The sequence below is a fragment of the Oncorhynchus gorbuscha genome, linkage group LG10 (assembly GCF_021184085.1).
Source record: "Oncorhynchus gorbuscha isolate QuinsamMale2020 ecotype Even-year linkage group LG10, OgorEven_v1.0, whole genome shotgun sequence".
Lineage (NCBI taxonomy): Eukaryota > Metazoa > Chordata > Actinopteri > Salmoniformes > Salmonidae > Oncorhynchus > Oncorhynchus gorbuscha.
Genome location: NC_060182.1, coordinates 86,978,851 through 86,992,453, shown reverse-complemented (window position 1 = coordinate 86,992,453; position 13,603 = coordinate 86,978,851). Strand labels below are relative to the sequence as shown.

Genomic DNA, 13,603 nt, shown 5'->3' with positions numbered 1-13,603 from the left:
TCACACACTCACAAACACTCCAGAATGCATCACACATACAAATCAGAATGCACACATCTTACAAACACTCCAGAATGCATACACATCACACACTCACAAACACTCCAGAATGCATACACATCACACACTCACAAACACTCCAGAATGCATACACATCACACACTTACAAACACTCCAGAATGCATATACATCACACACTCACAAACACTCCAGAATGCATATACATCACACACTCACAAACACTCCAGAATGCATATACATCACACACTCACAAACACTCCAGAATGCATACACATCACACACACCAGAAGAGGCTGGTGGGAGGAGCTATAGGAGTATGGGCTGTTTGTAATGTCTGGAATGGAATCAGTGGAATGGAGTCAAACACGTTGTTTCTGGTGGTGGCAGGTAGTCTAGGAGATAAGAGCATTGGGTCGGTAACCAAAAGGTTGTTGGTTGGAATTCCTGAGCTGACTAGGCAAAAAATATGTCGATGTGACCTTGAGCAAGGCACTTAACCCTAATAGCTCCTGAAAGTCGCTCTGGATAAAAGTGTCTGCTAAATGACTCAAATGTAAATGTTTGATACGGTTCCATGTGTTCCATTACAATGAGCCCGTCCTCCTGTAGCCCTTCCCGCCAGCCTCCTCTGACACACACACACAGTGCATAGTACCCAGGTAGGTTTAACTGGGTCCGGTAATTGGAGCTGTTCCTCCCTGCTCCCCACTGTGGCTGACTGCTTAAAGAGAAGAATCTTCAGCCTGCTCCTTTGTTGCCTTGGCGACAGATAGAGTCTGGTCTGGCTTGGAGGAGGCAATAGAGATAGAGATATGGAGCTTGGCAGAACGAGATATGTCGACAATAAGATAGTCAGACAGACAGAGACATCCTTTTCTATAGAATAGACTATAGAAATAGAATGGACATACCCATTCAAGTAAACATCATTCAACAGTCAACATCATTCAACAGTCAACATCATTCAACAGTCAACATCATTCAACAGTTAACATCCTCATCATGTTTTCCTCACTCTTTCCTCGTGCCGTAATGATGTGGTTAGTGCTATCCCAGAATCCTTGGGATGTCCATACCCTAAACCCTAACCCTGACCATAACCCCTACCCTTACCTTACCTAAACCGTTTTAAATTTGGGTGACATCTGGATACAAGGAATAAGAGGGGGTGTTGTCATCAGGGATCACGTGGTTCTTCTATCTACTGCACGTTTACAATTCTGTTTCACATCTCTTCTCTACTCAGACTGTCTTTAGATGTAATTCTAAAACCTCACAGTTCAAAACAGACAGCGAAAGCAATGTCTTAAATAACCCTACACTACAGTCAAATGAGAAAGAGATCTCCAAAGCATCCTGCCGCAAAAACAATCCAAAATCACAATAAAACAAGAGACAATTGTGACATTATTAATAACAATATTATTAACAAAAAACAACATTAACAAGTTGATATAATAAGCAAAAAAGCAACAGTAATTCGTTGGATATAAAAAGAACATTTGTAAAATTGATTGTCGTTCATCCAAAGATAAAGTGTTAAAAACATCCAAGGCCTCGCCAGTGAGGAGAAACACCACATGATGACTATAAAACAAGTGATCAGGGTAGGGATCCAACTGAGAACAGCACTTGAAACTAAGATGAAACCAGTTCGGTGAACTGAGGACCGACGCATCTGTGCAAGCTTTTGACAGCCTTGAGTGAGTGAAAAAGTCCCAAACAGGAAAAATATAGAAACTCGCACAACAATGTGTGTTCTGTTCTCTAAACGGTTCCTTCCTTCACATAGAGGTAAGCCTCCACACAGGCAGTGTTACGAGAGACGGAAGAAGTGAGACATCCCACTTTTTCTGGTTCATGTAGTCACTGAACGAAGCGGATCAGACCCAGCTACTAATGCAGTGGTGCCTATGGGAGAGCCACCCCATTAAGCAGACTGGAACTGACCATTTTTTCAATGGTAAACTGCCTGAGTGGGGAATCTTCATTTATCCACCATCTTTGGTGTTACCACCACATCAGTCTATCTTGGCTCTTCATGACCTGGAAGTCCTTTCAACTTCAATATTGCATGGTCCCAATCACTCAGATGGTGTCCTTCTATTCATAATAACATATCAAACTGAGGATCAGAGAGTAGAAAGCAGTGGCCAAGCCAGGTTGCATTGTGGTTCATGTAGTCTTGCATTGCAAGGCATCACAAACTATTCTAGTTTTTAAAGGCTGGGCTGAGGGCGTGTCTATATAGTTCCCACCTGATGAGTCTGTGTGCTGTGTTGTGATTGGCTGAAAGTGCTGACAGGAAGAGGAAGAAGCCAGGGGTGGATGGCAGACAGGAGAAAGAAAAGTATTGGTGTTAGAGAGAGAGATGGCATGGCTTTCTTTCCTACCGTACTGTGTGCCTGAGAGAGAGTTAACCCCTGAACACTTCACAAGCAGGTTAAAGGGACGAGGGAGAAAACACGTGAGAGAACTTGTCCCTGAAAGTGTCAAGATAGGAGATCCTGTTCCATGAAACAATAAAAAAGCAGTTTGTTTATAAAGACAGTTTTTTCCCAGAGAGAAACGCTGCTAAAGCAGGCCTAACAAGAGGGCGTAACAAGAGGGCGTTACTAGAGGGCGTAACAAGAGGGCGTAAAAGGGGGGCGTAACAAGAGGACCTAACAAGAGGGCGTAACAAGAGGGCGTTACTAGAGGGCGTAACAACAGGGCGTAAAAGGGGGGCGTAACAAGAGGGGGTAAAATGTCCCTTGAGTGTTAGGAGCCGTAGCTGAACACTCGAGGGCGCTAGGGTTCTGAGGCCTCAGAGTTCTGCTCTGTTCTGTTTGTTAGCGCTCACCCTGACCGTGGAGAGGGCTGTCTGTCTGTCTAAGCCAGATAGATTGAGCATACACTTGCCATAATGGCAAAGACAGGTGGGGTGGGCTCGTTTTCTATCTCTATGGTCTTAGTGCCAGTCCTCATCTTCCTCTTCATCATCATCTTCCTCAGACGAGTCATCGTTTGTGCTGTCTCCTCCGGCTGTGTTCCCCTCCCGTTCCCCGTCCTGCCGGGCGGCCAGTAACGCTACAGCCTCTGCTGCCGCCTGGGCCGCTGCCCTCTCCTCCGCCTCCTTCTGCCTCAGCGCTGCGGCCTTCTTCTCCTGCTCCGCATGACTCTTCATGTGGGCACTGCGGCTCTTCACCTTGTAGAAGATCCTAAGGGGAGGAGGAGGAGAGGCACAGAAGTTAGAGAGAAGACTGGGTTGGCTTCATTGTAAGCTTTCGTATCTGTGGACAAGCACTGTATGGTGTTGGTTTATTGTTTGGTGTAGAAAAATAGGGTCCGTACTTCAATTTGAGGAGTGTAGACATTGTCTTTACATAATCACTGTACTGTGTGTGAACCTTGGATCTGAAGGAAGGAGAACTGATGAAGTCCAGATGCCAGAAACATTTGTCCACGTGTAAATGAAATATCAGTTTTCCTCACTTCATAATCTAGGTTCACAAACCATACAGTGCTTGTGCAGAAGAGAAGGTCTGCTCTCGTGGTTTTTCTACGGTGAATCTAGAATTGTATGCAGTGAAACACCATGATAAGACAGAATACTGCAGAGTAGTCTACAGTATATGGGCCAATGAGGACCCGGATAATGGGCGTGTTGATAATTAATACACAGTTAGTCGCTGGGCAGAGCTGCATAGACTGGGGGCATGGCATGCCATATCACTGCTGTGTTTCAGTTGCTAGGAGACAGTTGATAATAACAAGACTGCGGTTGCTAAGGGTGAGCTCTTCTATCAAAATTGTCCAACTATGCTTTATTTCTTCATGCTCAAACAACCACCAAGGAGCACTTCTCACTATGTTAAACACGCGCATGCACACACACAAACGCACTCACCCACGCACACAAAGTGCTCGGAGTGCTTCTCAAATCAGTGTTTTTGCAACCAACAACATATTTTTGCAACCAACAACATCTCCAAGATTTCAGCATATCCCAACCAACCAGTATAAGGCAGTTATCCTGCAGATGTTGTCGATATCTCAGTACCCTTTGATCAAGGTTTCTTCTCCAATTTACAATACACATCACTACTACTAGTCCATACGATTCAGAGTAAACAACTTCTACTTGCAAAACAGCAGGTTGGTATTTATTGTCATGAATCTTGCCCTGGAGGCAGCTCTGCAGAGTGGTCACTAGCTGGCACAGACACAATGTCATAAAATCTGATTTTAAACCTAACATTTACCCTAAACCGAACCACACTGCTAACCCTAATGCCTAACCCTAACCTTAAATTTAGACCAAAAAGCTATTTTTGTCATGATTTTATTTTTTATATATATATCCAATTTGGACTTTGCCGCTGGCCCAACAAGCAGAAATCGCTCAGTTCTGCCTCAAGGGCAAAATGTATGGTAATAAACGTCAACCTGCTGCAAAATATAGACAGATGTTTTACACTTTGCAATCAATCAATTGGAATAGCTTTATCCAAATCTTGGATCTCAAGTCTATGTTTCTTTTATATGCAAGTACCTTTAACCAGAAACCAACTGAGCTTCCATGTACCTTTAGCCAGAAACCAACTGAGCTTCCAAATACAGTACCTTTAACCAGAAACCAACTGCGCTTCCAAATACAGTACCTTTAAACATAGAACCACAGAGAGTTTGGCCATCTTTGACAGTTGACGCTACCATGTGGCTCTGCCTATAGCCATCTAAGACCTTCTATTCTAAGACATGTCTCAGACACTTACCTGCCACACTTCTTGCAAGGGAACTCTCCCTCTGGTCCGGCGGGGCCCTTGGTCCCTGATATGGTCCCGGTCTTGGGAGGCGGCCGTGGTTTTGAGGGGGCGCTGGGAGAGGGCTGAGGGGGTTGACTGACCCGGGAAGACATCTGGTCTCTCCTCACATCCTCCTGTGTCTTCAGCACCAGGACCGCTCCAGCCTGCACACACATTTACATACTTAATTTGCAACATTATTTAAGCATTCAAAAGATCATAGATGCAAGGTCACAGGCATGCATACAAAAAACACCTTCTCCTCCACATTGCCAAGCTGCGCATGACAGCTGATCACTGTCAGAGTAGTATCTTGTCAACTGCTTTGCACACACACACCTCTGGTCAGCACACACACTCACACACCTCCCAGCTAGAGCCAAACTAACCTGAACATTGCGTACCTGGTTAGTACAAAATACACTCAATATAATCAATATAAGGCTTGTTTTTGACACAGTTTTACATCAGACCATACAAAACATAACAAAGCTCAATGTTCCACCAAAGCTCAAGAGGCCACCTTTTAAAACCATAGCTTTCTGCCAGGTCACCCAACTAACTGCAGAAAATGGGGAATGGGGTCAGTTTTATAAGTCATCGTTTGCTGACAGAGTGAAATTATGCAACATGGGGAGAGAGGAAGCCAGCCAAGTCAGCTGTTCAGTGTTTTGCCACTAGAGAGCAACACACTTAACAACGCTGCAGCTTGGTTTCCCTATCCACTATCCTACTGTGAACTCAGTTAAGGCAAGTTCAAAAGTGCAAATGTTGTTTACTGCATGGGGGCATCAGTGTTGATTACACAAGAATAAACATAACACATACAGCCATGAAAATGCTCATTCATCTTCTAGTCAGCGTCTCCTCCATTCCAAAACACAGACACACACACTGTCCCCCTGAGTCTCCCACTCACGTTCTCTGTGGCCTGTAACGTCTGTGTCACCCTGCTTGGACTGGAGCCCCGGTGCTTCCTGTCAACTGACCCCTCCCAATTCCTGTTGTCTTCCTCTTCCTTCCGAGATTCTAATCTCTGACAGCTCTGAGAGCTCTGAGAGAGCGAGAGAGAGAGAGAGAAGGAGAAAGATAAGCAATGTTCCCTCGGGACTGCCGTGCAGAAGAAATATCAGACCGCGCAGAGAAGCACGATATTGAACTTTACTGAACTTTCTAGAGTTTTCCCCGTCAGTTAACACTATAAATGTTTCCCTTTACTGTTGGAATTGTGATAGAATCAACACAATATTAGCCACTTTCAATGGAACATACCGAAACAAAACAAACTATAAAATACTTTAGAATGTAAAACTAACTATGCAAAAGATTTTGTTGTAGGCAGAACGCATCAGAGTCGGATTCTATTGACAGGCACAAGTCAGGCCTGTACTCTACACAGACCGGTGTGCCATAACCAATCAGAGCTGCAGTAGGCCTATATGCAAATAGACCATTGCCATATATGGATCTGTGCCATGCCACTTTGATCTGGACTGTGTTTACAGCATGAGCGGTCATCAGTAGATGTGCTTGTTTTGAGATCAAAGACAGAGCTGCATGTAGCAACATGTGCACATTTGTTCATCTGTTCATATCCTTTGCTAGTTAGTGAATTTGAATTGAATGCACCAATTTGTAAGTCGCTCTGGATAAGAGCGTCTGCTAAATGACTTAAATGTGATGTAATGTAAATGAATTATTAGCCCGGTTATAGATCATTTGTTGTCAGCAATGGGGGAGTGATTGTTTCCTGCAAGAGCACAAAATGTGTACATTTCTACCCATCTTAGAAAAATGAGCCAGTTATAGTTTTTCGTGTGTCTTAAAGGGGCAGTGTTGCATTCTTGAGACAGGCTTGAATAAGCTAAGTAGCCAATAGGCAGAGGGTAGTATAATTAGTCTGATTCTCTGTAATAATGGTGTGGGAATAATAATGCATTTTATTTTGTAAAGATGTTTCTGGTATCAAACAACGCAACAACATTTTCAGTCACCTCCTTATCTGAAGGACAAGTGGATAAACAGGTTCATGTCAAGCCATGCATGTTTCTTTCAGAAGTCATATGGAATGTAGGTCTACATTGACACCACGCATTGGCTGCTAATGTAGGCTAAATGATAGAATAGCTATTTCCATTTTAAAATGTTATGGCATTCATTTTCTCCATTGCCTTTGAATGGTAGGCCACATTGGTAGGCCAACATTATGATAAAATAGCCACAGTAGCCCACATGGGCACGTTTAAAACTGTAACTTAAAGTGGGTACAGCCTCAGTGTTCACATTAAACACGCGCCGGAAGTTGTACAGAATTTTCAAGTTTGCACTCTGCAGACTTAAATTTTTTTGGAGGGAACATTGACAACAATAATTATTGTACAAAGATTGCTTATGTAGTGTTGTATCTGTTGGTAAAGGGATGGATTGTTGATAGAATCTGTAAATGCTTATGTACTGCTTGTGAATGTGTTATAACATCCTTTTGTAGGTAGTCAATCAACTCACCTTGTGGTCCAGTTCCTCCTCAGTGTTCCTGCTCTCAGGTGGGTCCATGTCTCCGTAGATCAGAGCTCCGTTCCGACCCGTCTTCACCTGCCTCTTATAGCTGTAGTAGAACTCCACACACTGAGCCACCGTCTTAGTGCTTACCTGAACCACCAGACACACACACATCAACAGACACTTCATATCTACGCTTAGTACATGTTTTAACATACTGTACTGTGTTTTCCTGCTTATAGAGTCTCAAAACTCTATTTGAGTGGTCCACCATGTGGCTTTTAAATCTCTATTTTGTATTGTCAACTAATGTATCTGTAACGTCTGCTTCCAACTCACACTCTCAAACACATAGATCCCCTGAATGCAGCTCACTCTCCAGATCCCAATCACCGGAATTCTGATCACCTGTTCACACACCTGTATGTCATTATCACACACTATTTAGTTCAGTTCTTTGCACTCCATCACTGTGAGGTATTGTTTGTTTTGTGACACGTCTTTCGGAGCTCTGTTTTTCCAGTGATTTACTCCTCCTGTGTACGATAGTTTTTGCCTGCCTCACTAGCAAAGCCTTTTGCCTATTCCCTGCCTGTACTTTAGCCTATTGGGTTTCCTGTTATCAACCTATTTCCTGATCTCCCGGACGGCGATACTAGCCTTTTCCCTGCAAACAAAACTGAGGTTTTTGGATATAGAGAGACTTTATCGAACAAAAGGAACATTTATTAAATAAATGAATGCCTTCTGAGTGCAACCATATGAAGATCATCAAAGGTAAGTGATTCATTTTATCTCTATTTCTGACTTGTGTAACTCTTCTACTTGGCTAGTTACTGTTTGTAATGATTTGTCTGCTGGGCGATGTTCTCAAATAATAGTAAGGTATGATTTCGCAGTAAAGCATTTTAAAAATCTGACACCATGGTTGGATTCACAAGAAGTTAATCTTTAAACCTATGTAAACTAGTTGTATATTTTCAGAATTTTTATAATGAGTATTTCTGTTTTTGAATTTGGCGCTCTGCAATCTCACTGGATGTTGGCCAGGTGGGATGCTAGCGTCCCACATACCCTAGAGAGGATTTATTAAGTAACCTTTCATCATATTATACGTAGGAATTCTGAATGGGAACAGATTTATCAAAACCCTCAGTTGACTTGTGTATTCTCATTGTCACTCTTGCAGCCCATACCATCACACCTCCTCCTCCATGCTTCACGGTGGGAACCACACATGCGGAGATCATCCGTTCACATACTCTGCGTCTCACAAAGACACGATGGTTGGAACGCCTAGGTCATTGTGTTTTTGTTAATTCTACTCTACCCCACCCCCTCTCTCTCTGTCTCTCTCTCTCTCTCTCTCTCTCTAACCCACCACCCCTCTCTCTGTCTCTCTCTCTCTCTCTCTCTCTCTAACCCACCACCCCTCTGTCTCTCTCTCTCTCTCTCTAACCCACCACCCCTCTCTCTCTGTCACGTCTTGGTCATTGTATTTTGTGTTTTTGTTAATTGTTTGGGTAGGCCAGGGTGTGACATGGGTTTATATGTTGTTTTTCGTATTGGGGTTTGTAGTATTTGGGATCGCGGCTGATTAGGGGTGTTGTATAGGCTTGGCTGCCTGAGGCGATTCTCAATCAGAGTCAGGTGATTCTCGTTGTCTCTGATTGGGAACCGTATTTAGGAAGCCTGAGTTTCGCTTTGTATTTCGTGGGTGATTGTTCCTGTCTTTGTGTAGTGTTCACCAGATAGGCTGTAATAGGTTTCTCGTTCCGTTTGTTGTTTTTGTATTTAGTTATTTCATGTATCGTCACTTTTCATTCATTAAAGATCATGAGTAACAAACACGCTGCATTACGGTCCGACTCTCTTCCTTCAACAGCCGAACGCCGTTACAGATGGTTGGAACCAAAAAGAACAGATTTCCACTGGTTTAATGTCCATTTCTTGTGTTTCTTGGTCCAAGCAAGTCTCTTCTTATTATTGGTGTCCTTTAGTAGTGGTTTCTTTGCAGCAATTCGATCATGAAGGCCTGATTCATGCAGTCTCCTCTGAACAGTTGATGTTGAGATGTGTCTGTTACTTGAACTCTGAAGCATTTATTTGGGCTGCAATTTCTGAGGCTGGTAACTCTAACAAATGTATCCCCTGCAGCAGAGGTAACTCTGTTCTTGCCATAATATGGACTTGGTCTTTTACCAAATAGGGCTGTCTCCTGTATACCACCCATACCTTGTCACAACACAACTGATTGGCTCAAACAAATTCAATTAACTTTCAACAAGGCACACCTGTTAATTGAAACGCATTCCAGGTGACTACCTCATGAAGATGTTTGAGAGAATGCCAGAAGTGTGAAAAGCTGTCATCAAGGCAAACGGTAGCAACTTTGAACATATCTCAAATATAAAATATTGTAATGAAACAGCAGGGAGCCGGTCTCGAACCTTCGACCTCGAGGTCCGGCGCGCTATCGACTGTGCCGTAAAAGCATGCTCGTGTGGCAGAGTCGATTTCCGCTCTTATAAACCCAGGGTCGTTACAATATATTTAGATTTTTTTTAAACACTTTTTGGTTACTACATGATTCTATATCTGTTATTTCATCGTTGTAAATGTCTTCACTATTATTCTACAATGTTGAAAATATAAAAACTAAAAACACTAGAATGAGTAGGTGTGTACAAACGTTTGACTGGTACTGTACATGGACTGGTACATACCAGTTTCTGGACCATGAAGAAGTCTTTCTTATAGGCAGCGATCCCTTTGTTAAAGCAACTTCTCTCTACTGGGGTCCAGCTGTCTGACCCTGAGAGAGCGAGAATGAGAGAAAAAGAGAGAGAGAAATAAAGAGAAAAAACAGACAAAAGAGTGGTGGGGAATTAGACGGACAGACATTGACTGGTGACTGTGACTGTCTGCTTCTGTATGCACAGGGTGGACACACACACACACACACGACTGGTTGGACAAACAATGGTTCTCTGTCCTCTGCTTGGGATTAACCAAACGCCACAAACCCAATATCCCCCTCCACCCCCTTCTCTCCCACTCTACCTCTCACTCCGCTCCCATCACCCCCAGCGACACTCTCAAACCTCCACAGTTTCCCTTCCACAGCCAATCCCCCCTCTCTCCACGGACCCACATCCCTCCACCCCACTCCATCCCCCACCAGCTAGCACCTCCCCTCCCTTCAGCTGCCATTGTTTAAGGCTGGGGGGGGGGCTCTGGAGCCCATCCCTGTTATTAGAGGGGAGGAGAAAAGGACTCATACAAGTATTCAGACAGCACAGGCATGCCTGCAGGAATGCACTTTGACATAACCCAGTGAAGTTTGATTATTCTAATTTCGTAAAAGTACCCACAGAGATTTCTGCACCGAGGCTTGTCTGCAGGAAGAGTAGACAACCCACAGAGAGTTCTGCACCGAGGCTTGTCTGCAGGAAGAGTAGACTACCCACAGAGTGACTTAAACAAAGTAAGAGCCAGAGGAGAGAGCGGCGCAGTAACCATAGACATAATACTGTACAGATATAAAGTCTTATATGTAGGGTTGTAGAACTTCTGTAACTTTTCAAAAAATTCCCAGGTTTTCCAGAAATCCTAGTTAGAGGTTTAGGGATTTTCTGCTTTTTCCCTCTTGATTCCTAGAATTTTACAACCAGGATTTCTGGAAAACCTGGGACTTTCAGAAAAGTGATCAGTATTTTGCAACCCTAGTTCTCTGTCTTGACCAACCGGAGTAGTGGTAGTATCCTAGACGATGGTTCTTTGGGAAGATGGGTTTTTTCAATAGCAGGAGGGCCAACGCTTCCTGAAAACCAAAAACAACAAATCAAATTAACTCTGAAGAATAATACATGAAAAATGTCCTGTTTGTTTATTTTTTACAACAGCTTATGAATCTCCGAGCAATACTTCAAATCCAGGTTTACCTGGCTGGAGCACACACAGGACATTAATCAGAGTTCTATTGGATATTGAGAGGCTGATCTGTCCCTAATAATGTGGGGATGAACTGGGAGATATACTGTAAGAGAGCAACATGCCTCCTGCTGCTGAGACAGAGGGGGAGAGAGCACTTCACACACTGACAGCCACGCTCTGTCTCCTTGACAACAACATGGCCAAATGCTGCAAGCTGAAGCCACTAGTATAGGCCATCTTCCTCTATCTTTCTCTTTATCTCACCCCCTCTAGCTCACTGTCTCTCTCTCTATATCTCTCTCATTGAACACATTGCTGTGTTTCTGCCCAAGGCCCCATACATGACCTTTACTCCAGTGTGTCAGCATGTGTGTATCTACTGTATCAGTCAGTGTATGTGTATGTGTTTTCTACATTGGGAAGATGGAGCACTGAGCATATCTGATAACAAAACAACACACAGATTCAAGGAGAAGATGGCTACTAGCAGGAATAGTGAACTCACTTGCCACTGTGCTGCACCACATCTGTTACATGTTATATACACAGTAGTTAACTTTGCTGAGTGACAAAACTAACAATTCCTCCACCCCTAATACCTTTACAATACACCCTAATACCCTTTACCATATCATACACCCTAATACATTTACAATACACCCTAATACCCTTTACCATATCATACACCCTAATACCTTTACAATACACCCTAATACCCTTTACCATATCATACACCCTAATACCTTTACCATGCCATACACCCTAATACCTTTACCATATTGTCATGATGTTGCCCTCTTTGTGTACAGCAAGCCCCATCCCCTTCTCTCTGCCTCCTACACACAGGCTGCTGTGGTCAGAGACAGGTCGTAAATTCCAGGAGGAGATGATCTCCTCATGGCCACAGTATAGAGACAGAGTGAATTTTCATAGAGAACAAAGGAATTTCTTCCACCTCACAGAACTTGAGGTCCGAACAACATTTATGTTCTGGAGAAGGTATAAACGATCGGTTAAGAATCCAGCTACGAACTAGTCCGTTTAGTACAATTTGGTGAGGCTCTAATACCCTAATACCATATCATACACCCTAATACCATATCATACACCCTAATACTTTTACCATATCATACACCCCTACCAAACCATACACCCTAATACCCTTACCAAACCATACACCCTAATACCTTACGATACCATGCACCCCAATACCATGCACCCTAATACCATATCATACACCCTAATACCTTTACCATACCATACACCCTTACCAAACCATACACCCTAATACCTCACGATACCATGCACCCCAATACCATGCACCCTAATACCATATCATACACCCTAATACCCCTACCAAACCATACACCCTAATACCCTTACCAAACCATACACCCTAATACCTTACGATACCATGCACCCCAATACCATGCACCCTAATACCATATCATACACCCTAATACCTTTACCATACCATACACCCTTACCAAACCATACACCTTAATACCCCTACCAAACCATACACCCTAATACCCTTACCAAACCATACACCCTAATACTCTTACCAAAGCATATACCCTAATACCCTTACCAAACCATATACCCTAATACTCTTACCAAACCATATACCCTAATACCCTTACCAAACCATATACCCTTACCAAACCATACACCCTAATACCCTTACCATACCATACACCCTAATACCTCACCATACTATTTTATTATTTTTATTTCACCTTTATTTAACCAGGTAGGTTTATTTGTAGGTTTATTTCAACAGTGAGAGACAGAATAACAACAACAAAATCCAGAAAACCGAATGTCAAAAATGTTATAAATTGATTTGCATTTTAATGAGGGAAATAAGTATTTGACCCCTCTGCACTTAGTACTTGGTGGCAAAACCTTTGTTGGCAATCACAGAGGTCAGATGTTACTTGTAGTTGGCCACCAGGTTTGCACACATCTCAGGATGGATTTTGTCCCACTCCTCTTTGCAGATCTTCTCCAAGTCATTAAGGTTTCGAGGCTGATGTTTGGAACTCGAACCTTTTGGAACTCCCTCCGCAGATTTTCTATGGGATTTGAATTGATGCCAAAGAGCTCAATTTTGGTCTCATCTGACCACAACACTTTCACCCAGTTGTCCTCTGATTCATTCAGATGTTCTTTGGCAAACTTCAGACGGGCATGTATATGTGCTTTCTTGAGCAGGGGGAACTTGCAGGATTCCAGTCCTTCACGGCCTAGGGAGTTACCAATTGTTTTCTTGGTGACTATGGTCCCAGCTGCCTTGAGATAATTGACAAGATCCTCCCGTGTAGTTCTGGGCTGATTCCTCACCATTCTCATGATCA

At 43.2% G+C, this 13,603-nt stretch overlaps 1 protein-coding gene and 1 long non-coding RNA gene across 3 annotated transcripts in view; one reads left to right on the top strand and one right to left on the bottom strand.

Moving 5' to 3' along the window:
• LOC124046673 overlaps positions 1-8,723 on the top strand; it is a 69,591-nt gene extending 60,868 nt beyond the window's left edge. Inside the window, exons 2-3 of the long non-coding RNA XR_006841041.1 lie at positions 7,297-7,351; positions 8,497-8,723. This is a non-coding gene — a long non-coding RNA (uncharacterized LOC124046673). The remainder of the gene's footprint in view (positions 1-7,296; positions 7,352-8,496) is intronic.
• LOC124046671 (mitotic deacetylase-associated SANT domain protein-like) overlaps positions 291-13,603 on the bottom strand; it is a 44,837-nt gene continuing 31,524 nt past the window's right edge. For both annotated transcript variants that reach the window (XM_046367313.1, XM_046367312.1), the window contains exons 8-13: positions 11,055-11,130; positions 10,034-10,122; positions 7,314-7,457; positions 5,728-5,862; positions 4,779-4,972; positions 291-3,221 (exon numbers count right to left, since the gene is read on the bottom strand). In XM_046367313.1, coding sequence (XP_046223269.1) covers positions 2,972-3,221; positions 4,779-4,972; positions 5,728-5,862; positions 7,314-7,457; positions 10,034-10,122; positions 11,055-11,130 — 888 coding nt within the window. In that variant the 3' untranslated portion in view covers positions 291-2,971. The remainder of the gene's footprint in view (positions 3,222-4,778; positions 4,973-5,727; positions 5,863-7,313; positions 7,458-10,033; positions 10,123-11,054; positions 11,131-13,603) is intronic.